This window comes from Ascaphus truei, chromosome 15 (genome assembly GCF_040206685.1).
Source record: "Ascaphus truei isolate aAscTru1 chromosome 15, aAscTru1.hap1, whole genome shotgun sequence".
In the NCBI taxonomy this organism is placed as follows: Eukaryota; Metazoa; Chordata; class Amphibia; order Anura; family Ascaphidae; genus Ascaphus; species Ascaphus truei.
In genome coordinates, this window is record NC_134497.1 from 12,054,922 (window position 1) to 12,080,643 (window position 25,722).

General features: G+C 43.7%; 1 protein-coding gene across 1 annotated transcript; it reads left to right on the top strand.

Annotated features, from left to right (window-relative positions):
• The first annotated feature begins 991 nt into the window (after positions 1-991).
• Positions 992-24,844, top strand: LOC142466961 (uncharacterized). Its single transcript, XM_075572615.1, has 3 exons — positions 992-1,072; positions 1,436-2,224; positions 24,717-24,844. Exons 1-3 carry the CDS (start codon positions 1,024-1,026, stop codon positions 24,842-24,844), a joined length of 966 nt encoding a protein of 321 aa, XP_075428730.1. The 5' UTR covers positions 992-1,023.
• Positions 24,845-25,722: the final 878 nt, after the last annotated feature.

The following is a 25,722-nucleotide window of genomic DNA, read 5'->3' on the forward strand; positions in this document are numbered from 1 at the left end:
TTACTGCCTATTTTAAGCATGCATCAAAGAAATTGCATGTAACGGCCTACAAACATCACTGGCACTAACACATCTATAGTTGCTTATGAAAAGGTCCATTTTTGCTTTATGTCATATACAGACAGCATAATGAGGCACACGTATCATATGTTATGTCATTGTTTTCATAACTTAAACACTGCAGATGACTACTTAGCTCATCTACCATTGTGTTAAAGCAGCTGCAATTAATATCTCATCACAGCATACACTTCAACAGAGGGGGTGGGGTTCAGCACACACACTAATTACAGCCTCATTTCACGGTCAACTTAGTTCACACCATTTGCACCTGTTTCAAGTCATTGAAAGGTGTGGCTGATTAGGCTTTTTGGGGAAGGGAATACCTTTCTTACAACCTGAATAGCACAACTGAAGTTAATCACACTCATTTGAAAGCTTAACTCTAGCTACTAAATGCCCCAACAACTCATTACTTATCAAAGCGTACGTCACACATTAGTTCACTCATATCTATAGTTGAACTACTATGAAAGACACATTATCACACACTGCATGTGTTGTCTTGTTGAGTCACAGCCACATTCAGGTGTGCCACATCTTCGATTAATGTACCACACATATCCTCTACCAAAAACAACACTTTTTGCAATATGACCACCTTCATGATAACCATTGTGAATGGTCATCTCATGATAGTTATGTACATTATGATACTGATATCACTACACAACATATGATTTTTATGTACTCATTTAATCTATTTATCCTCACGCATTACTGCAGAAACATAGTATGTTGTATGTTAGGGAACTCAAAAATTCTAAGTACACAGGCATGTACAGTGTTATTACAACTATTTATGTTCACTTTCACACACATTTTCGGTTAAGGAACTGATGTTGTTAGTTAATCATAAATACAGAACATACAATAAGTGTTTGTTCAATATTTACACATGTAAATGTAAAACTTATGTTATTGTTATATATAGTTGCCCCTGGAGGACATGTGTCACCTGAGATGGAACAAGTGTCTTCACCTGGGTCAGCCAGCTCAACACTACTAGAAGGTGAGTGTATCATTTGCTGGCCATATAATATGTGCTCTTCTATATGTTATGTTGTCATGTGCATTATTTGTTTTGCACATCTTCTTTAAATAGGATTACTTAGTGTCAGTGAAAATTAAGTGTAAGGCAACATGTATTGTGTTAGTGATGTTAATTATCATGTAGGACTTCTGAGTTTAGAGCAACTTTTCATTCATTCATATTTCATACTGAGTCCAAACATTATTCGTAAGTCAAGGTAGTTTTTAATGAGGTTATAAAACGTATGCTAACATGTTAGGTGTTACTTAGGACACAGTACAATTACATAGTAACACAGCATACATTAACATGCCATTTAATAATGTGTACATTTCTTTTTAGAACATCATGGTGATGAGGATGATGAGTATGATGAGGATGACGCCACAGAAGAGACTGAAATACAATCATGTGACCATGAAGAGGTGCCAATAGAAACTGTTGTACCGCCAAATCGTCCATCAACTTCCACATACGATGCAATTGTAGCTTCAGAGGGAAAAATAGTGGACGCAGAAAATCGTCGCCATTCAGACATGATGACAGTGCTGGAAAGGATGATTGGACTGCAGGAAGAAACAGTATCACAATTGGCACATCTCCACAGAGTCTTCATTGAAGTGCCTAAACAGTTGCAAAAAATCAACACCTCATTCGAAGCATTAGTTGTTCAGCAAACACAAGCTAATTACTGGAGAATGACTAATGTACCACAATTCAACACCTCCAAGCCAGGATCTGTTCATGCAGGTCAGTTTTCACCACATTCATCTGATATTCATTCACCAGGCCCAAATGTTACCGGTCAAGTAGCAGACATTGCTGTGCAGGTTCCTGATGACATCCTACCGCTGCCATCTGTACAAATTCAGCAGCAGACACCTACAAAGGAGGCGACAAAAACAAAACAAGACACACATGAAACAGACCAACCATCACTTGTGCAGTGTCTACCAACTTGCTCACATGTGTCACTGGGCACAAGCCCTGTCCGTGAACAGTCACTACCCAAAAGCCCTGTAGGTGAGTCGCTGCCCAAAAGCCCTGTAGGTGAATCGCTGCCCAAAAGCCCTGTAGGTGAATCGCTGCCCAAAAGCCCTGTAGGTGAATCACTGCCCAAAAGCCCTGTAGGTGAGTCACTGGCCACAAGCCCTGTAGGTGAGTCACTGGCCACAAGCCCCGTAGGTGAACAGTCACTGGCCACAAGCCCTGCCCGTGAAGTGCCAGAGGCCACTCAAAGTGGCTCTGTTGTGCCTAAAGTTGGTGGCAAAAGAAAAAGGAAAATTCAAGAGACAACAAGCAGGCCTGTTACTCGCTCGCAAAAGGAACAAAAAAAATAAATGTTATAATTCAGAAAATATGTCTTTGGCCTTGTTTTGTTGACTTCAGATTATCTAATTACTATTGTATGTATGCTGAAGACTGTGTTGTTTCCAAACTTTCAACTATGTTCTTGTACACGTGAAGTTTTGGAAATGTTAACACTCATAATTAATTGTGTTATAAATATTTATGTTGTAATCGTCTGTTCAGTAATGGTCCACCAGGAGCCAGTTGCTAAGTTTAGAGAAGCTGCCATTGACTTTGCAGCAAAACATTGCATTTGGGTGTGTTAATTGATGTAAGAATTGCATATGCATATTAGTCACATGCAATTATTAAAACACCTAAGTAAGTGCAAACATCTTTCTTGTACGTGTACAGCAGGATTATGTGTAAATTATTACTTACCTTTGCCTTGCTTGGCCATTGTAATTTTGTCCTTTAATCAGTTGTGTGTTCGTTTCTATAACATCTCAGAATGTATAATAATATATATATACACACACACACACACACACACACACTGAGTGAGTGTGAGTGTGAGTGTGTGAGTGTGTATATATATATGTATATGTGTGTATATATATATATGTATATGTGTGTATATATATATATGTATATGTGTGTATATATATATATGTATATGTGTGTATATATATATATGTATATGTGTGTATATATATATATGTATATGTGTGTATATATATATGTATATATATATATATATATATATATATATATATATATATATATATATATATATATATATATATATATATATATATATATATAGTACTATATAAACTGGTATACACAAACTAATACACTTCATGCTTCCTTGTGAAAACACTATTTTAATAATACAGGCCTAATGTTTGAGAAATATCCTAAGTATGAGACTCTAACAGTATTGTGCTTAAACAAATGTTTATTACTTAATTCAATCATGTTTCTCACCATTTAAATAGGTTTCATACAAGGTATACTTAATGCCATCAATGTTGTGTGTACTCCTGCAATATAAAAAAAAAAAAAATATTATATATAAATATATATATATTTTTATAAGAGATATATTTATATATATATATATATATATATATATATATATATATATATATATATATATATATATATATATATATATATATATACACACGTATTTAAACTCATGCAGACAGGGAGTTAACCAGACTTTCACATACACACAGAAATGTAAGCGGGGAAAAAACATTTCTTTTTGCAGGTGTGTTTTTACTGATATGCCTGGCTAAGAAATATTTTCACACACTGGTCTTTGTTAGTTTTCAAAAAAACACTATGTGAACGCATTCACAGTCTAGGGATGTTTTTCACAAACGAGATAAAAGAAGGAGAAATGTTTCTCCCACAGTCCCATATCACGAACCACAACTGTTAACCCAATTAGACAAACAAATCCAATTGGTGTTTGAAATAAGGAGTCAAAGTAGTTACTTTTGTTGACCTTGACAAGGAAAAACAGGAGTTTGTTAGCCATTCAGCACATTCATTTTGATGAGCAAATAACACAGACCTGCACACAGCTTTTGTGCTACTCAGACATGGCTGATGAATTCGTTAACAATATTAATCCCCTTTTAGGGTATAAGTACATGATCTGTGAAGCCATCTTGAACAGTCGCGGACAGAAAGCAAGCACACGCCAAATCGATGATTTAATTCGAGCAAAATATCCTTATTACCAAGACCGTAAGCATGCACGGAATTTTAATTCCTCAATAAGATTCACTTTATCAAGTAATGACTTTTTTGAACGTGACCAGGATAAGCTACAACACACCTATGGTTTCTGGAAGATTGCCCCGGAAAAACAATTTATCCTGAAAGACGGCACTTATATTGTCGTGAAAGGCATATTTATTCCTAATGGCAATAGCAATGTATCCGCTACTACTGATCCGTTTGAATCGATACGTGCTGCAATATCTGCAGCCTCCATTCCTGAAACCCACATTGTACAAGAACAAAAGTACTATGATTATGTACCAAGCCTTTCAGCTGAAAATGCATTGGAATGGGAACCGGAAGAAATGAACCTACCTCCCGACCAATTATTTGAAGAAAGCAGTGGCGATTCCTATAAGCGCATCCTGGAGGAGATATGTGCCATACTGGATTCAGCGGTTGGGTTAAGCGTGGATGAAAATGGCTTGCATTTCTGGAGCGACCAGTTGCAGCCAGGCGAAGAGTTAATTCTAGAAGAATGGTAAATATAACAATCGTTATGCGTTGACTCTGCGTTTAAATTTTTTTTTTTTTTGTAACCACCATTTTCACTTTCAATGCGTGGATACAGCGTAACATTGCAGACTGCATAACATGTAGCGATCACAAACAAATTGTTTCCTAATACAATATAGTAGGACCTGAAAGAGTAGTACACATTGCTGACGGAATAAATATACGTACTTTCCTATCCCTTTAAACATATTAGCAACATTTTACCATTACTCTAACACATACCTGTTTTGTTATCATGCAACATCTACAACATTGAAAACTGGGTCCACCACGTATGACGTGGGACCCTTGTCATGGGCCAAGGCGTCCTTAAAAAGGATTAGTGATGTAAGTCCCGCCCCCAAGCGACGTGCGCGCCTCAAAGCCTATTGGCTGTCATGTTTTGTTATAGTAACGGTAACTGCAGTGTGTCATGTGTGCGGCTCAGTGTTTGTAGGCGTCAACTGGGCGTTAGCCGAATGTTAATTGAGTGGGAGGAGTGTTAGCGTGCGTTTCACGGTGGTTTAACATGACGTCACACGTATTGCATTTGCGCATTGTGTTATCGGCCGTCCTTTCTGTCCAAACACGTCTGTTTAAAAAGAATACAGATGTACTCGTTTAGAACGAATGTAGTTTCGTCTTCATTGTATTTGAAATAAAGATGTTATGTTTACTGGTATTTTCAACATGTATTGAACGCACAACGTACGCTTTGTTTTGCGCATGCGCTAACAGTTAGTGGAGCCAAGCGTTAAGTGCGTGCGCACACAAAGATGTGCGCGCACATCTTTCAGTATACAGGCAACGTTCACTTCTTATACATAGTTATGCCTGCTACAAATTTAAAGAAACATTACATACTGATGAACAGTTTTACTTCTAACATATAAGTGAGTGACGTGTGTATCTACACAATCATATAGAGCTGCGTAACGCGTTGTCACGGATGCATATCTAGTAAGGTGCCATCTTTGACCATCATGTGTTTGCTGTATTTCAGAGATGTCGGGGAAGATACAATCGGATCAATGTATGATTTCAGAAGAGTCTACCTTTATATGAGATGATTGTGAGGAGGAGCCACCGACTACTATACTACATATGGAACTAATTTTATATTGCTTGCAGCGCTTATTAACAAACAATTAAAAATGTGATACCCTTATGCCTATATTGCATAAGCACTTAATTAACATAATGATGTTGCAAAAGAGTGCCTCATGAATTTTTATTGAGTGTTCTTTAATGACTACTAACATTTTATGACATGGTGTGTTTTATATATAACAACCATTCCCACTCTGCTAACACATTTGTGTATTCTAATATGTAATGGAACGTATGACTGTCGAAACTATGTAACAATAATAATAATAATATGAGCATGTTCATGTATAGGGCTGCTAGTTGTACGCAGCGATTTACAGACACATGTTTCAGCCTGAGGTCCCTGGCCCGTGGAACGTACAAATGTTTTTTTGCCGCATGAGGCACAGGGAGATAAAGTGACTTGGCCAAGGTCACAAGGAGCCCACACCGGGAATTGAACCAGACTCCCCTGCTTCAAACTATCAGTGCCAGTGTGTGTCTTTACTCACTGAGCCACTCCTTCTCCCAATGTAAAGGACACTTACAACCAAGTAGCCATTTATTTTTAAAATCTCTTGTTACATGGGTATGTAGATAAAATGGTTTGGGACTGTAGCAAATAATGTTACTGGCCAGATGTTATGGTCCCCTCCAATGCATGATGTTCTGAATATGACATCACCATCATGTTATGAAGTACGTTTCTGTGTATATTTCATTAACCTAACTAACTATAGTTTACTGTGTTTATTAATCGTTTAGAAATACATAGTATAGTCAATATGATGATATAAGCTACCATAATAAAGCTGGTGTTATCATTTGTCGGTGTTATACATGGATCCTACACCAATTGATAGAGACACAAACAGTTGTCTTAAAAAGTGTGTCTATGCTAGTGATGAATGTGCTCCCGTAAGTAAACAAATAAGTACAGTTATCCCCTTTTCTCCAACCACCTCTATATTACATCAATGGAAATTATAAGGAAACATACATAAAATGTGATGAAATGTGAGTAATCATTTTGTAATACAATGCACATGAAAGCTCAAGAGTAGCTAAATGCATATACATGATACAGAAAGTACATATATGTAACATTTGTGTTTAAACCAATATGTTGGGTTTTTAGTTCCAATAATTATAGGAAGATTGAGGTAGCCACATCTTATGAGAGATGTCAGCAAATATACATACCATGATCAGTCATACTGGAGATATACCTATAATGCAAAGGAACAATATATAAATTGCAAACATTGACATGCCATCTTCAGTACCGTAAACAACACAGCAAAGTGTGTATTTGGTGTTAAATGTACAACACCATGTATATTTCATGACATTCAAAATGTAAATCAGCCTGGTGTACACATCATATGGATGTACATGTTACACTGCACCAATAACATTGTATGTAAGCATACTAGAAGCATGAATGATTATGGGCATAATATGTGTTTTGTCTTAGCATAAGGAATAACACAATGCTAAAATATTATTGCTTTGTTACCCAAGTTGTATTCACATACACACAACTAAAGTACAATTGAAGAGGGATTATATAACCTGTGCAACAATAACATACCGGTGCCACATCCCTTTGTGCACACAGCAGAGAAAAGAAAGGTGTGCAACCCATATTCATCTGTGTCCTAACAGAAGGTTATATAAAGAAACATTATTGTTAATATAACATAATTAAACTATAAAAGTAGTACTAGGAACATATGAGTTTGTACTTACAAGAAAAAAATGAATTGATGAGATTCTGTCGTGTCTGGCCACCACTGGCTGTTTGTTCATTTTCAGCAGCTACATGGGTGGGATGCTCGTCTACCAAAGCCTCAGCTAGGTCTGACTGTACATTGTGCCTGAGTGCAACATTGTGCAAAATGCAACAGGCAAGGATAATATCAGACACTTTTTGAGGCTTGTATAGAAGAGCCCCACCAGTTCTGTCCAGACACCTAAACCTGGTCTTGAGTAGGCCAAATGTCCTCTCTATAACAGATCTTGTAGATATATGGGCTGCATTGTACCTGTCCTCTGCTTCAGTTTGAGGGTTTAGCACCGGAGTCAAGAGCCACGGCCTAATTCCGTATCCTGAGTCACCTATAATGAATGGAGCACACATAAGCTGACATTAGTGATCAAATTGTACAATGCCAACATTCCTAAATCAACATGTGTTTTGTGTTAGAACATGTAAATATGTACTCACCCAGCAGCCAACCAGGTTCAAAATGTCCCTCTTCGAACGCATGGAAGACTGAAGAGTTCCTCAGGATAGAGGAATCGTGACTGGAACCAGGGAACTTGGGTACCACATGCATTATCCTCATCGTGGCATCACATACCACCTGTACATTGAGTGAATGGTAGTGCTTCCGATTGCGGTACACATGCTCACTCTGACTAGGTGCAATCAAAGCAACATGTGTGCAATCGATTGCACCCAGCACACATGGTATCCCTGCTATATTATAAAAGCCAGTCCTGACTTCCAGCCACTCTGTCGCCTCTGTAGGAAAATGAATATAATTCCTAGCGCGTCTATTGAGTGCATAGAGAAACTGGGTCAAGGCCCGCGAGAATGTAGATTGCGAGACCCCGCCCACTATGCCCACAGTTGTCTGGTATGACGCGGAAGCAAGATAATGTAATGAGCACAGCATTTTAACAAGCCCAGGGACTGCACGACCTCTGGCTGTGAAAAAATCTAAATCCCCCCTTATCTCCTCATAAAGAGCTAAGATTGCTGCTGAACTCAAACGATAGCGACTTACAATCTCCTCCTCACTCATCCCATCTAACAGGGTTCTCTCCCTGTACAGACGCGGACGAGGCACAAGTTGTCTCCTCTGTCTTCTCCTCTGATCTCCTGTCCCTCTACCTGTCCCTCGGCCTGTCCCTCTCCCTGTCCCTGTCGTATCCGCGTCACTGTCACTGTCCCTCGGTGTGTCCCTCCCTTGCCCTATATGATTGTCTTCATCATCAAGCATGTCATAGAAAAGAATGTTCCTCCGTCTCCTAAACATTCGCAACATTTTGAAATGAGTAGCTGTGAATGAGCAGGTAATGTGCGTCCTTTAAATAGGTATGTGATGATGTCAGGTGACATAGTAAAATGCAAGGTGTTACATTAACATAATAAAGTACTTCTGTGGCAAGCTGTGTGCACTTGTTGTTCTAAGTATTTGTTGTGTGTATTCTGCAGGGAATGATGATATTTGGCAATGATGTGACGTGAAGCTTTGTACAAAGATTGCTTGCAAATAAATAGTTGCATGTGCAATGCATGTAACACTTGTGAACGCAAGAGTCAGTCATGTAATGAGACAAAAAGGCTGAGATTGACGTGGGAAAAGTTTTGTGTAACATGTGTAATTATCCATGTTATTGTGACATGTTGGCAACAATGAATAGTCGTGTGCATATGCATGCATTTGTGTAAGGAGGATAGTTGGTATAGAATGAGTTTACAAGGTGTCCCAATGATGAATTACTGTACATGTGTGTATAAGTTAGGTTGAAGTGCTTGTAATGCAACGGTTACAATGTAAACATGCAATGTGATTGAGCGTCCAATAAGTGACGTCATGAAAATAGGGAGGACCCAAAAGTATATGTAAACATGAGAAGACAGATGTACATGAACGTTTAAAGATGCGTGTCACATTACAAGCATTGTGTAATGTAAAGGAAGATGAATATACTGTGTATGAGTGACATGTGTGACATGTGTGACATCATGTAAATAATTGTCGCTGAGTTGAGTAAAATGTGTGATATGATGTGAGGTTCTCCTTTAAGAGTGTAGTATAGTATTTTCCCTTGCCACATCATCACATGATGAGTAATGTGACCCGCAAATGCTGAAAACATGTAAAAGTCGAATGTTATGCAAATAAGACACATCAGCTGTGACACAATGCAGGGAATGCCCCCACACTGTAATGCAAATCCCCCTTGTATTGTGAGCAATGAAACGTAAACAGTACTATACTGTTATACGTCCCCGCTCCATTGACTTCCATTGATGTACAGAAGATTTTTTTTTTCTAAGTGCCGTTCCGGCAGCCTTAGCGATCGTTCTCCCGTCCAAAATGCCAACTTTAGTTGGCGGGAGAAATCGGCCATAACATCTCAATTTCGTAGTGCCGATCAGCCCCGATAAGCTGTTTTTTTTTGTTGAATCCAGCCGATTTAAAAAAGTGGCGATCAGTGTCGAAAACAGGCTTATCGGCAGGCGACTGGCCATAACCAAATTATCGGCTCCGAAACCTGGCGATATGAAGCACTTATCGGCGCTTACTGAATCTCAAACCCAATTTTGGCTATAACATGGCCATATTTCCCTTATCAACGCTTACTGCATGAGGCCCTATGTTACGTGCCCATCTCTACGGTAGAGTTGAAAACTTGGGGTGTTTTTATAACCAAATCTTTTGTCAAATATATTTTCGTTTTCCAACTGGTATACTGAATTTAGGCATTTTGTGTGGGTTATTATGCTATTTTAGCATCTCCTGCATATTTTGTTTGTTCCCCAAACTTGTTAAAAAAAACCATAACAAAACAAAACCATGAAAAACGGTTAGAACCAAAACACGTCCACAACCAAAACATAAGGGAAAGTGCCTATCCATAGTATATGTATCCCAAAAGTATCAAACTTAACGATTTTGTAAGACTCTATCTAAGTCTAACCTACTGTAACTCTACTTACTGTTATACACAGTGCTTAAAATAATAGCTCAATGTACATGGTCTGATGAATTGATTGCAATGATACTAAGTAACTAAGTCATCAAGCTCTTCATTGATTGAAGCACAGGGGAATAATGACATAATTGAATAATGTTCATTTCATGTTCGGTACTTGTGGTATAGTAAGTAGTTATTCCAGTGCTAAAAGAAAATATATCATGTCTGAGAGCATTTCTCCATTTTAAATCTATAATAAACAATGTGCCTTCTGTTGTATTTAGTTGCTATTTCGCCTTGTATAAATAAAATCGAATTAAATGCACTTTTTAATCATTAAAAATAATAAATAGCACAATCTAGGACACGAATGCATTATCAGAACGAAAATGTAGTCTTCCCACGCGATGACATAATGGTAACCTAACTGCTGAATCTCATCATTCAATCAAGGAGTGGGAGAAAATAAGTTGCAAGCTAAATTACATAATAGAGTTTAAGGAACGCAGCAGCCAAGGGTTATTTCTGCTGATAAAAAGGCCTGAGGCATCGGTCACTATTTCATTATTAATAACGATGAAAAAGATCATTTGAACAAGAACTGAACTACATACAGGATTCTTTCCTTCTCTTGAAGAGGTCTCTAACTCCACAGGGACACCCTCATCAGTCGCTCTGTCTTATATCACCACTTTACCACTCTCCTTTGAACAAAATGTCATTTATTTCATCATCTTAAAGGCATAGGAATGATTAGGTGTCACTGTCAAACAATGGAAGACATAAAATCTGCAGTACTGTATGTTTCGGGGGGTAGCTCCCTCTTCATCGGGTGCTTTTAGAGTGAAGATCTGCTCACTAACACAACTTTGTATAAGACCCTGAACTGGTCAGTGAAAATACACTGCATCTGGTGACATCATCGTTGACCTGTACATATTCATTTGCATGCGGATCGAATATAAAATAGTTGACAAGGATATTAAGTTGTTAGCTTATGCTTATTTAACATAGGCACAATAACAAAGGTACTTTATATGTGGACGGGGGGGGGGGGAGAGAGGGGTATTCATAAGGCAGATATTTAAACCAAAATTAAAAACAGAGGCATGAATACCATAGGATCTTTGTTGTGGGGAAAATAAAAGATCTCGACACAGGTTTCTTGCAGTTCCAATATATTTAGGAATTGTATAATACTAAGCTTCAGTTCTTGACAGGAATGAGATGTTACACGGGTTTTTGACCGCGAGCAGTGTATTTGGTTAGTTGTTTCTTTCTTTCCTCAAGCATGGCTTTTTCTAACTCTAAATTAACATTTAACCCTCCAAGATTAGAAGATCCTGCCTCACGTTGTAAAGATAAATGGTACATGGTGCTCAAAATCACATGTATGCTTTATGTAGAAATAATTTCATGAATGTCTAGGGTCCTGTATAAATGTCCATAATGAATAAGTCCATATACAAAATAGCCCAGGTAAGATAGAGACCTAATGGTGTCCACCTGACAACCACAAAATTGGCCCTTAATGATTTCTTCCCGGGGAATAAATGAATGTATAATGGAATACCAGCAAAGGGTGATATAATCAGGACTATTGCCCATTACCTGCCTGTATTGTATCAGAACAATCCAGTCACTCCAGGGCGTGCGGTCCTCAAAGGTAAGTAGAGAAGATTCAGCAAGAAGCAGGAGCACAGCCAGCTGAAAAAAAGCGCACCTATGCGTTTCGCCCGTAGGACTTGATCCTACGGACGAAATGCGTAGGTGCGCTTTTTTCACCTCCATTGTGAGCTTGACTCAATAAACTTTATTGATTTCTGGAGTTGCCTTGGCATTTCTCATTTTTGTTCTCTTCAACCTGGATCCTGGCTGTGCTCCTGCTTCTTGCTGAATCTCCTGTCTCACATTGCATTAATGGATACTTATGGAAGTTTAGCAAAAGAAAAAGACTAAAAACTACTGTGTCATTTGATTAGAAGCAATTTAATTAAGTAGCTGTCTAGCAGTAATCACTGATCTGTTGCATGCACTAAAAATAACTGGCAAGGTACTCGCATGAAAAATGATTTGATTTCTTATGTACTTGACATTATGGGGACGTGCCATTGTTATTCCTAGGGCATTTATTAGCGCCCTGTGATGTTTTATATAAAAATGCGAAATTAATTTATATGCAGTTTACAATTATTTTCTTGCATATAATACACATGACAAAAAAATATATAAATCTGCTCAACTCAAGCCGCCCACTGGGACTTAGAAAATATATACACAGTATATCTAAAATAAAAAATAGTCCATATACATACAACGATTAACTTTAGAACTAGGGTTTCTTGGCTCTTCCAGTTCCCCCCAAAGGGGATCCTTACATAAAATGAAAAAAGAGAGAGGGGGAGAAAAAAAAGAACAAGGACAACCAAATCTTAGTATAAAAGATGTAAAAGTCAATAATAGCACACAATCTCAGTTACATATATAATTGTAGCAATCAGTAGCTCCAATGTCAGGGGACAAAGCTATCGTTAGCGAAACGCGTGGGGGTTAAATGGTGGTAGTGCTCCGAGGAAACAAGGTGACTTTAGAACAGACCAGCACAACATACGGCGCGCGATGAGTCCGGCCGGGCGCCAGTTAATTAAATAAATACATTTTAAAAAAAGTTTTAAAAAATGGTGGCGATTTCACGAGGTCCCGGTGCGCATGTGCCGGGCCCGCGGACCCCCCCCCCTCCCTCTTTCCTCCCTCTCCCCCCCCCCCCCCACTCGCAACATGGGACAGAGGGGGAAGTAACAGCCAGCTGAGCTCTTCTGCGGCCGCTCCCCCCCCCTGCTCCCAACGTGGGGTGAGGTGAAGGGGAGTGAGGGGCAGGGGGGTGATGTGCAGGGGGGTGATGTGAAGGGGGGGGTGATGTGAAAGGGGGGTGATGTGCAGGGGAGGTGATGTGCAGGGGGGGTCGTGTGCAGGAGGGGTGAGGTGCAGGGGGTGAGGTTCCGGGGGGGTCATTGGAGGTGCAGGGGAGGGTGATTGGTGGTGCAGGAGGGTGATTGGAGGTGTAGGGGGGGTGATTGGAGGTGTAGGGGGGGTGATTGGAGGTGTAGGGGGGGTGATTGGAGGTGTAGGGGGGGTGATTGGAGGTGCAGGTGGGGTCATTGGAGGTGCACGGGGGGAGAATGATGTGAGGTGCAGGGGGGGAGAGTGATGTGAGGTGCAAGGGGGGAGAATGATGTAAGGTGCAGGGGGGGAGTGATGTGAGGTACAGGGGGGGAGAGTGATGTGAGGTGCAGGGGGGGAGAATGATGTGAGGTGCAGGGGGGAGAGTGATGTGAGGTGCAGGGGGGGTGATGTGTGTGGTGTGCAAGGGGGTATTGTGTGTTTGATGTGGAGAGGGTGTATTATGTGTGGGTGAGGGGGGGAGATGGGGGTATGAGAGATAGATGGGGAGTATCGCAAATGTGGATAGTGAGGGGTTCTGGGGGAGATATGAGGATAGTGATGAGGGGTGCTGGGGGAGATATATGAGGATGATGATGAGAGGTGCTGGAGAGATGATGATGATGATGATGATGATGATGATGATGATGATGATGATGATGATGATGATGATGATGATGATGATGATGATGATGATGATGATGATGATGATGATGATGATGATGATTTTACCCGTGCGCCCCCAAATTGTTTTTCCTTGGAGCAGTTCAGCCCTTTTCGGTTTACGAGTTGTGCAGGCCTGCTTTAGAAGGACGCTAAGGTGGAATCTACGCTGAACAGGAGCATACATGTTGATGACAAAGGTAACCTGCTTGCCAGGCACAGAACGGGGGGTAGCCTGCTTGCCGTGCACAGAACGGGGGGTAGCCTGCTTGCCGGGCACAGAACGGGGGTAGCCTGCTTGCCGGGCACAGAACGGGGGGTAACCTGCTTGCTGGGCACAGAACGGGGGGTAGCCTGCTTGCTGGGCACAGAACGGGGGTAGCCTGCTTGCCGGGCACAGAACGGGGGTAGCCTGCTTGCCGGGCACAGAACGGGGGTAGCCTGCTTGCCGGGCACAGAACGGGGGTAGCCTGCTTGCCGGGCACAGAACGGGGGGTAACCTGCTTGCTGGGCACAGAACGGGGGGTAGCCTGCTTGCCGGGCACAGAACGGGACCCAGATCTCAGGACACAAAAACTCCCCGCTCAAGCATTGTGTTCCACAATACGATCGGGTAGCAATGACTGCGCCTTAGATATCACACTGATATGCACCTTGGAGTAACTGATTGCTACAATTTTCTGTGCAAGTGGAGAATTGTGTGCTATTATTGTGTGCTATTATTGTGTGCTATTATTGACTCGTATCCTTTACACGGACGTGGTTGCGCTCGACCTTTTTTCTCTATTTTTCATATACTGTAATACACTGTCATGGTAGCTTATGACAAGATATAATGAACACCAAATATCTGGGTTGAACTGAACGAGGCTTAGATATAATAAAATATAATTTATTCCTTAAATAAGGTGAACACATCAATATAGTACAATTAACAGACAAGAAGGTAACACTTACTTAGGGTTGGGGAATGGAGAAGTATCCGCTAGCAATTCTCCATCAATCCAGTGACATTCAAGATGGTATCAGAAGCACAACTCCAGCAATCCAGCACAACTAAAAACTGTAGGGTTGACACAGTTTATATCCCTGTGCAACCCTATTCTTAACATTAGAAAAAACAGACTGTGTGGTGCTCTAAAACATAGACTCAGCAACTTCAATTCTAAATTGCTATGTGCTGTATCCTCGAAGTATCCCACGTATTGATTGTGACCACCTATAGCATAAACACCTAATTCCACCAGGTATCAATAAACTGGAAGAGTATCACCTTGGATAAGTAAATACTCACACTAGCTAGTGTCCAGCCAAAACATTGAATAGGAATATAAAGTGCAAGATTGAGTAGATTAACTCACTTGTAGCAGGTGGTCCTCCAGGGATTAAATCTTCATAGGTGTGTGCATCCGGTACTCCACAGCAAAGGCAGGTATCCAGGAAGGAGAGTTGGAGCACTACTATATAAAATAAATTGCTAGAGAGTGTGTCCTAAAAATTAGAGGTTTATTGGGTCAGAGCATGGCAAACAAGAAAAAATGAGCCCTCAGGCCCCCACCGACATGTTTCGAGCTTCCGCTCTTTATCAAGGTGATAAAGAGCGGAAGCTCGAAACATGTCGGTGGGGGCCTGAGGGCTCATTTTTTCTTGTTTGCCATGCTCTGACCCAATAAACCTCTAATTTTTGGGACACACTCTCTAGCAATTTATTTTATATAGTAGTGCTCCAACTCTCCTTCCTGGATACCTGCCTATTCTTAACATTGAACACAGCCTATTGGTGAACAATTATCTGTATCCACTCTCTAATGTGGAGACCCAGACTAACAGACTAACCCATGCCCTCAGGTAACAATTAGACTGACAGAGTTTGTTGATTGACTAATACTTAATCCCTAGACATTGGGTAACAATCAAGGCAGTTACTTTTTGATCGCCGTGCTTAGGCTACTCAGCCGTCTGCCCTTCATGACCTATTAGCCTAGCAAATGGCGTCTGTATTTTCAGAACAGATCCAAAATAAAATACATATACACTCTAATATCTACACATATTAATAAGTTCCATTCTGGTGGGCTCAGTGGGTCGACCTTTGCCAGTTTTTAATGCCTACAGTGACTCCACATATTGGCCAAATATGAACTCTCTGCGACCTCCAGAACTGGAGATCCAGAAATGCACTTTAAAACATTAATATACATGCTTATAATGAAACATGGGAACAGGGGAACATACATTTTCAAGGTATAATAAGGTGAAAACCTCATCCCTGGACCGCAGTCCAGTTAACCCCTTGTCTCTCTGGTGAGGTCAGGGGATGGCCATATAGGGTGCAACCCCTTTAATACCGGGCCACCCCCTTTCTCCCTCTACATACACCATGCAGGAAAAAATAGTATCATGTGGCCAATGTGTAACAATGTAACTGCACAAATAAATAATCCTCCTCCTCCCATTACTTCTACGTGGTGCTAATGCTCTGTCGCCAAAAGTATTGTTTTCCCCTTCCTTTAAACATAGCTAGACAAAACATCCCACAGGATTCACAAGCACGTGTTCCCAAGACCCTTCAACCAAACACTAAGTCAAGCACGGTTTCCCAAACATATGTCCTATAGTATACACCTACTTGGTGCAATAAAGAGAAGCCGTCACCTTTTATCTCAATGTTTACTTACTTAATTCCCGTTTGCTGCCGGACTTGCACAGTTACCACATCGTATGATTCACATTGCTACTCTCTGTTCTTAGTGGCAGAGACAGAGAGAACGGAGAGGCAGCTGCATGTGTATTTCGTTATCACTCCCCAACACGCAGCACCTACAGAGAACTCCTGCTCTGCAGCTGATCCCAGGAGAGGCTTAATCAGAGTCCCTTCGCCTGTGGCTTTGTAAGTTGTACCCCTCTCGCCCCTTGCTGCTTACCCATGGGAATCAGAGGAGATGATGGAAGGGTTTGCTGAGATTATTTCACTGGCATTTAGCAACCACTTAGTTAATTCTGACTGACCCTCTGTAAACCTTTTGCTGAGACATACACCGCTGGTAATTAAAGGGCACATTTTCCACCACAAAAATGCAAAGGGAAGCGTGTGATAAGTTTAAAAACTTCACAGCCACAGGGGCAAGGGAAATTTAAAGTAAAAATACAACATTTACTCCCCACCCCCCTCCTTTTTTCCTTATTGGTATATGTAGAGCATGTGACAACGGATAATTCTCAATTCTTACCTAAGCTGGCAATCGTTGGGTGCTCCGGTGTAAAATCTGTCAAAATCATGATTGTGTACCTAAAATAATGGCCGCCTTTCAGTTTCAAATCAATCCTTCAGTCAGTGTAACTCAGCAGCTACAATGTATCCTTACATTACTAAGGTAACATTATCTATCGTTACAGTGTGCAGTTCAAACTGCTGGGAACATTAGTAACAAATTATACCATACAGGAAAATGTTGCAAACATCTTGCACTGCTGGGAAAGTGCGCTAACCCTGTTATCGAAATCAAAGGATGCTTTGAAACACATTAACAAAATGGCATTAAGAATTGAATAATAAAAAAAAAATTAAAAAAGGTCCCTTATCTAATACTATAGAACTGATTTTCTCATTTTTTTTTTTTAATACAAGATGTCACGTTTTGTTGTTTTTAAGCATTTGAAAATGACGTTTTGATGGTAAACCGTAGCAGATTATTTGTATGGTAACTAAAAACTTGGACGATAAGCGCAGATGGCGGGCTATCGCAGGAAAAGCCTCATTAAAGTCAATGGGGATTTCATGCGATGGCCCGTTATCTCCGCTTATTACACCTTAGGCCGAGTCCATAGAAGGACAGGCCGTGCTGAGGCGTGCGGACGCTCCGCGCTGAGCCCCTGCATCCTCAATGAGGATGCCTTGAGAGGGGGCTCACGCGAGCGTCCGCAGGCGTGCTGACGAGATGGAGGTTTCAGCCGAGCGCCAAGCTATTTTTCAGCGCGCTGTCGGCTAAAAACCTCCAATCACAGCACAGCAGTGTCGACGTCAGTGCGTCGCGGGCGATTGGCCCAGCGACATCACTGCCCCGCCTCCAACCACCTCCCCCCCGGCTCCGATCGCGCCCGCTGGCGCGCCTGTATGTGCATGAAATCGCCCAGATTTCAGCAGGCGAGCCTCAGCGTCAGCGCGGTTCGGATCGCCTCACCCCTCTATGGCCCGGGCCTTACAGAATAAGGGCCTATGGCCTCGTCCATAGTGATCGTGGCAGCGCGGGAGAACAATAGATGGCTCCTCTATGAGGCCGTCCATACTGCGCACGTGCGATGAAGTGCAGCATTTCAAGAAGACAAGAATTTTGCGCAGTGGACGAGCAACATCCACGTCACGGCCACGTCACGTTGGCAGCTCAGCCAATGAGGGCAACCGGACTTGTGACATGACAGCCACGCCCCCACCACACCTCCCAACTGCTCGCATCATAGTAATCCCACAAGCCACAGATCGCCTCATGCGCTCCGCCGCGCACGCCTGCATTATGGCCGTGGCCTAAGAGTCACGCCCTTTGCTTTTTACTTTACCTGATTGGTCCTCAACCATTGTAAGGTCATACCTAATTTCAATGGCATTATAGTGGATGTAGGGTTGGTCAAGGATGGGACAAACTGTTGGCTCACAAACCCAGTGACTATTTCCCCTCTGAAATATATTGATAAATTATTTAAAGCAATCTTTTTTGAGGGGGAGGGAGGGGTACACTCTTGTAAAAATACAAACTGGCTGAGACCATTTTAAAATAAGACAATATCATGACGGAAGATGCCTCCCTGTGTAAGGGAGTGAAGAGGTTTACTCCCTTTACAGGGCAGGAGACTGAACTGAGGTGTCGGGTACCCTGCAGCTGACATGTAAAACTCCTGAGTGAGCAGGTATAAAAAGCAGGCATTAGCTGCTTGTTAGGGTCCCTGTTTGCAGTCTGTGAGAGGATCACAGGCAGAGCACCGGCCCGCAGGGATCCAGGCTGGTTGACCAGAAGATTTTGCCTAGCAACCGTGAGGGAACCCACAGCCTCACACAGCAGAAGCCTGCACAAAGAAGGGCAAAGATACTTCCTGGGAGCAGCAGGACCTCAAAGCCTGCGCTGGAGAAATCGAAGACGCCGAACCAGCAACAATGTCAGATAAGACTTTCACTATTGTTCCCTGTCTTTCTTTTTTTTTTTATAACTTGAAATTTTATTAGTTTTCCAATTACAATAAAGAGGCAGCGAATAACCAAAGTTGTTTCATTAGTAATTAACATCTTACAGTATATGCATCACAACTGTATACATTACCAAACGATAACCACAAAGGTATAGGGAAGGTATAGGGAAAAGAAAGGGGGAAGGAGGGAGGGGGGGGGGTTAGAAGGCCGCGACTCCTCTCAAGCTCTTCGTTCTTACTTCATTTCCTCTGCCGTCTGGGTGTGACTTGGGTCTCTTTTAATTTCCCTTTTGCTAGTCTATCCTTCCAGGATTTATAGTAGCACTAGCTGAGAGCCCCGGCGTTGCCCGGGATGTTTGTGGTGTGGGTGTGGCATTTGGGTGGGGAGTGGTCCACGCGGCCCATGGCGGTGTGCGGTGGTACTGCTGCTGTGGCTGTACTGATGGTGATTGTATTGGTGTGCTGATTTGGGAGGGTTTGGTGCTGATGTGGGGGTGTGGATGTGGGTGTGCCGATGGGGGAGGTGCAAAGGTGGCGATGTGTGGGTGCTGATGGTGTTGATGGGGGCTGGGAATGGTGGGGAGCCGAGAATGCCAGTGTGCTGGGGGGGCATGGGATACCGGTGTGCTGATGTGGTGGTGCTGGGGTGTGTGTGTGTATACATGTTTGTGTGTATACATTGTATGTGTGTGTGTGTATACATGTGTGTGTGTGTGTATGTGTACGTGTGTGTGTATACACGTGTGTGTGTATGTGTATACACGTGTGTGTGTATACACGTGTGTGTGTATACACGTATGTGTGTGTATACACGTATGTGTGTGTATACACGTGTGTGTATACACGTGTGTGTGTGTATACACGTGTGTGTGTATACACGTGTGTGTGTATACACGTGTGTGTGTGTATACACATGTGTGTGTGTATATATTGTGTGTGTGTATACGTGTGTGTGTGTATACACATGTGTGTATACACGTGTATACATGTTTGTGTGTGTGTATACATGTTTGTGTGTATACATTGTATGTGTGTGTGTGTGTGTGTGTGTGTACATTTGTGTGTGTGTACACATGTTTGTGTGTGTATACACATGTGTGTGTATACACATGTGTGTGTATACGTGTGTGTGTGTGTGTATACATGTGTGTGTGTATACATGTGTATGTGTATACACATGTGTGTGTATACACATGTGTGTGTGTGTGTGTGTATACGTGTGTGTGTGTATACATGTGTGTGTATATACATGTGTGTGTATATACATGTGTGTGTATATACATGTGTGTGTATACACGTGTGTGTACACATGTGTGTGTGTACACATGTGTGTGTGTGTACACATGTGTGTGTGTGTACACATGTGTGTGTACACATGTGTGTGTATACACATGTGTGTGTGTATACACATGTGTGTGTGTGTGTATACATGTGTGTGTGTATACATGTGTGTGTGTGTATACATGTGTGTGTGTATACATGTGTGTGTATACATGTGTGTGTGTGTGTATACATTATGTGTATGTATACCTGTGTGTATACGTGTGTGAGTGTATACGTGTGTGTGTGTGTACATGTGTGTGTGTGTATGTCTCCATGTGTGTGTGTGTGTATGTCTCCATGTGTGTGTGTATGTCTCCATGTGTGTGTGTACGTGTACATGTGTGTGAGTATACGTGTACATGTGTGTGTGTGTACGTGTCTACGTGTACATGTGTGTGTGTGTGTGTACGTGTCTACGTGTACATGTGTGTGTGTGTCTACGTGTACATGTGTGTGTGTCTACGTGTACGTGTGTGTGTGTCTACGTGCATGTGTGTACGTGTGTGTGTATGTGTGTGTGTGTCTACGTGTGTGTGTTTGTGTATACGTGTGTGTGTTTGTGTCTACGTGTGTGTGTTTGTGTCTACGTGTGTGTGTTTGTGTCTACGTGTGTGTGTGTGTGGATACGTGTGTGTGTGGATACGTGTGTGTGTATACACATGTGTGTGTGTACACGTGTGTGTGTGTACACATGTGTGTGTGTACACATGTGTGTGTGTGTACACATGTGTGTGTGTACACATGTGTGTGTGTATACACATGTGTGTGTGTATACACGTGTGTGTGTGTGTATACATGTGTGTGTGTGTATACATGTGTGTGTGTGGTTACATGTGTGTGTGTATACATGTGTGTGTATACATGTGTGTGTGTGTGTGTGTATACATTATGTGTATGTATACCTGTGTGTATACGTGTGTGAGTGTATACGTGTGTGTGTATGTGTACATGTGTGTGTGTGTATGTCTCCATGTGTGTGTGTGTATGTCTCCATGTGTGTGTGTATGTCTCCATGTGTGTGTGTGTATGTCTCCATGTGTGTGTGTACGTGTACATGTGTGTGAGTATACGTGTACATGTGTGTGTGTGTACGTGTCTACGTGTACATGTGTGTGTGTGTGTACGTGTACATGTGTGTGTGTGTGTGTACGTGTCTACGTGTACATGTGTGTGTGTGTGTCTACGTGTACATGTGTGTGTGTGTCTACGTGTACGTGTGTGTGTGTCTACGTGCGTGTGTGTACGTGTGTGTGTGTGTGTGTGTACGTGTGTGTCTATGTGTGTGTGTGTCTACGTGTGTGTGTTTGTGTATACGTGTGTGTGTTTGTGTCTACGTGTGTGTGTTTGTGTATACGTGTGTGTGTGTATACGTGTGTGTGTGTGTGTATACGTGTGTGTGTGTCTACGTCTGTGTGTGTGTGTGTGTGTCTACGTGTGTGTGTGTGTCTGTGTCCCTGTGTGTCCTTTGGCCCGTGACTCCGCCTCAGGGAAGGGGGGGGGTGGGGGGGGAGGTGGTGGGTGGGGGGGAGGTGGTGGGAAGGAGGGGGGGGGGGGGAAGGGGAGGTGGGGGGGAGGTGGTGGGAAGGGGGGGGGGGGTGGTGGGAAGGGGGGGGGAGGTGGTGGGGAGTTGGGGGAGGTGGGAAGGGGGGTGGAGGTGGTGGGAGGTTGTAAGGGGGGAGTGAAGGGAAGGTGAAGGGGGGGTGAAGGGGAGGTGAAGGGTGGGGGTGGAGGGGAGGTGAAGGGGGGGTGGAGGGGAGGTGAAGGGTGGGGGTGGAGGGGAGGTGAAGGGGGGGGTGGAGGGGAGGTGAAGGGGGGGGGTGGAGGGGAGGTGAAGGGGGGGGGTGGAGGGGAGGTGAAGGGGGGGGGGTGGAGGGGAGGTGAGGGGGGGGGGGTGGAGGGGAGGTGAAGGGGGGGGGGTGGAGGGGAGGTGAAGGGGGGGGGGTGGAGGGGAGGTGAAGGGGGGGGGTGGAGGGGAGGTGAAGGGGGGGTGGAGGGGAGGTGAAGGGGAGGTGGGGGGTGAAGGGGGTGAAGGGGAGGTGGGGGGTGAAGGGGATGAAGGGGAGGTGGGGGGGGGGTGAAGGGGAGGTGGGGGGGGTGAAGGGGAGGTGGGGGGGGGGGGGTGAAGGGGAGGTGAAGGGGGGTGGAGGGGAGGTGAAGGGGGGGTGGAGGGGAGGTGAAGGGGGGTGGAGGGAGGTGGAAGGGAAGTGGAGTGAGGGGAGGTGAGGTGAGGTGAAGGGGGGTGAGGGGAGGTGAAGGGGGGTGAGGGGAGGTGAAGGGGGGTGAGGGGAGGTGAAGGGGGGTGAGGGGAGGTGAAGGGGGGTGAGGGGAGGTGAAGGCCGCTCCCTCACCCGTCCGGCCGCTCACTCATACGTCCGGCAGCTCCCTCACCCGTCCGGCCGCTCCCACGTGTATCTGAGGCGGGAGGCAGCTTGTTGTGGCCGCTCCCCCGCTGTGTCCCGGGCGCTCGCTCGCTCCGCTGACTGTAGCGGCGCCGGGGGGGGGGGGGGGTGGAGGGGAGGTGATTTGAAGGGGGGTGAGGGGTGGGTGAAGGCCGCTCACTCACCCGTCCGGCCGCTCCCACGTGGAACTGAGGCGGGAGGCAGCTTGTTGTTGCCGCTCCCCCGCTGTGTCCCGGGCACTCGCTCCTCCGCTGACTGTAGCGGCGCCGGGGGGGTGGGGGGGGTTTGAAAGCGCGGGAGACACGGGGAGAGGAGGAGTTGCACGCGGGTGTGGAGGCTGATTTCGGGGAGGAAGAGGCGGAGGCTCCGGCGGGTATGTGAGCCCCCCCCCCGGGTTATACATGCTGCTAATGTACACCCCCCCTACTGTGTGTGTGTGTGTCCCTGTGTGTGTGTGTGTGTGTGTGTGTGTGTGTCCCTGTGTGTGTCCCTGTGTGTGTCCCTGTGTGTGTGTGTGTGTGTCCCTGTGTGTCCCTGTGTGTGTGTGTCCCTGTGTGTGTCCCTGTGTGTGTCCCTGTGTGTGTCCCTGTGTGTGTGTGTGTCCCTGTGTGTTTGTGTCCCTGTGTGTTTGTGTCCCTGTGTGTTTGTGTCCCTGTGTGTTTGTGTGTCCTTTGGGCCGTCACTCCGCCTCAGGCCAATGAGAGGTGTGCGGGGGCGGCCCAATGGACCAATGAGATTTCCCCTAGGGACACCGGACATCCAGCAGGCAGGCAGGCTGGCATGCATGCATGCAGGCAGGCAAACATACAGTGCTTTCACTAATATAGTATAAGATAGTCTTCTACCTCCCTGTCTTTCTAAATACTGTTTCATATGTTTTGGGCTGGGAACCAGGTTAGTGGTCCAGCGCCGTTAGAAAGGGCCACAACAAAGTGTAGTTGGTTTCCTGAAAGGGGTAGGTGTTTATTTTATTATTTTGTGTTTTGCCTTAAAGGGGCAGTAGCCCTATTGTTTCATTGCTGTGTGTAGTTAATAAACCAATCCAGTAAAGCGGAACCCTCTGTCTATGCGTCTAGCTGCCCTCGCCTACAGGCACCCTGTCTTGATGCAGCCTTAACCCTTTGCCAATCCCAAATACATTTCAACACAAATCATGGGTTTAAAGGGTCACCGCTTTTACTGGAATTACATTACCACCAAATAATGCCTGATCAGATTGCCCTTCCACCGGGAGTCCCTGACACTTGAAACCACATCAACCACCACAGAAACCCACTAGCCATGCAGACCTTGCAGGAGACAGCTCGTGACCAACCAAAGTCAACTAGGACACCGACAAGCCCACCGTCCTAGCCAGGGCCTGCCACCGCCCTCCCCACCATATAAACCCCAAAATTCAGGCTCTATTCAGCCAATGTGCATTGTGATCAAGCCCACCACTGCCATAGGAGGGGGAATTTTACCTCGTAAAATTTACCCCTCCCACAAGCTATCCAAAGTCTGCTCCACACTCCCTCGGGAGGGTAAATATTCCCACAGTGACGTCTGACAAATGGACCCCATCTTCCCGGCTTTTGAATCAGTATCTGATAACCCTCACCTGACCCTCCTTTGAACCTCTCTACCTCCCGTCCCCCTGCCATCTCTTGCCTTCACTAATCTACTAATCACCCACTTAACCCTTTCCACATAAAGGGACCTCACCCTCCCATCATGCCCCTCTTTGTTAGCTGACCTTTGGGCTCTTCCTGCTCACGCTTTTACATCTCCCATCAAGTGCGGACACTTGTTCAGAAGTCGGGGAGGAAAGGAGGGTCCTTGTGTTGAACTTCCATTTGTGCCCTGCAAACACGGATGACACACTGACACTTAAGAGGGTCTCCCTTGAAAAAAAACTCTACTACAAAGGCAAAATATGGCAGATTCACCTACTGATCTCATGGTACATCCCAGCAAGTTTCTTAGGTATATAATATCTAACTGAGGGTTTAACTTGTACTCTTCTACCAGCAATAAAGATCAGTTGATTCATCTCGCGGTTCATTTATCAATCGGCCAGTTGTGTCACAAGATAAATACCACTATTTGCATGCTCTCTTACCCTATGCCTTATTATAAGGATATATGTGCCGTACTTAAGGTCTAGCATTAATGTTGTGCCATAATAAATCCAGATAATGTGTTACACGCCACCCCAACATCATACAGGCGGGCTACGTAAACACAGCAACTATGATGCTGCTTTTTGACAACTTCTCTGTGATAAATTGTTCTCATTATCCTTAGCTGGAATTCAGTTGATTAAATCTGTATTTTAATAAACCCACACATCCCTCATATGAAGCGGCCCATATTTCTTGCAGTTCTAACACCAGCTAAGGGCAGAATTGCTTTATCCCTGTGTTCGAGCAGATAAACATAAAACACGGAGAGAGAAAAGTTTAACAAACAGCATAGTTCAGAACCGATAACATTTCCAATTGGCAGTCTTATAAGTATTACGAGACACAGACACAAGATAAAAAGTAATGAAATTCTGATGAATATATTACATTCTCCCAAATACTGCACAAGATTTACAGTATTCTGCGCCATGCTTTTCTAGTACCGGTAGGGAATACAATATTACACTAATCATTCAAGCAAATAACTTTGTGCCGCGTATGATTAAGCAAAGATAACTCTCAGGGCACTGTAACTCTATTGATACAGTGAATCTTTCATACAGAGAACTAA

Excerpts from the sequence above, each read along its gene's own strand:
- LOC142466961 (XM_075572615.1), top strand. The coding sequence starts at position 1,024 with ATGGAACAAGTGTCTTCACCTGGGTCAGCCAGCTCAACACTACTAGAA. Across the intron at positions 1,073-1,435 it reads CAGCTCAACACTACTAGAAG|AACATCATGGTGATGAGGAT; the intron begins GTGAGTGTATCA and ends ATTTCTTTTTAG. Across the intron at positions 2,225-24,716 it reads ACTGCCCAAAAGCCCTGTAG|CTGACCTTTGGGCTCTTCCT; the intron begins GTGAGTCACTGG and ends CCTCTTTGTTAG.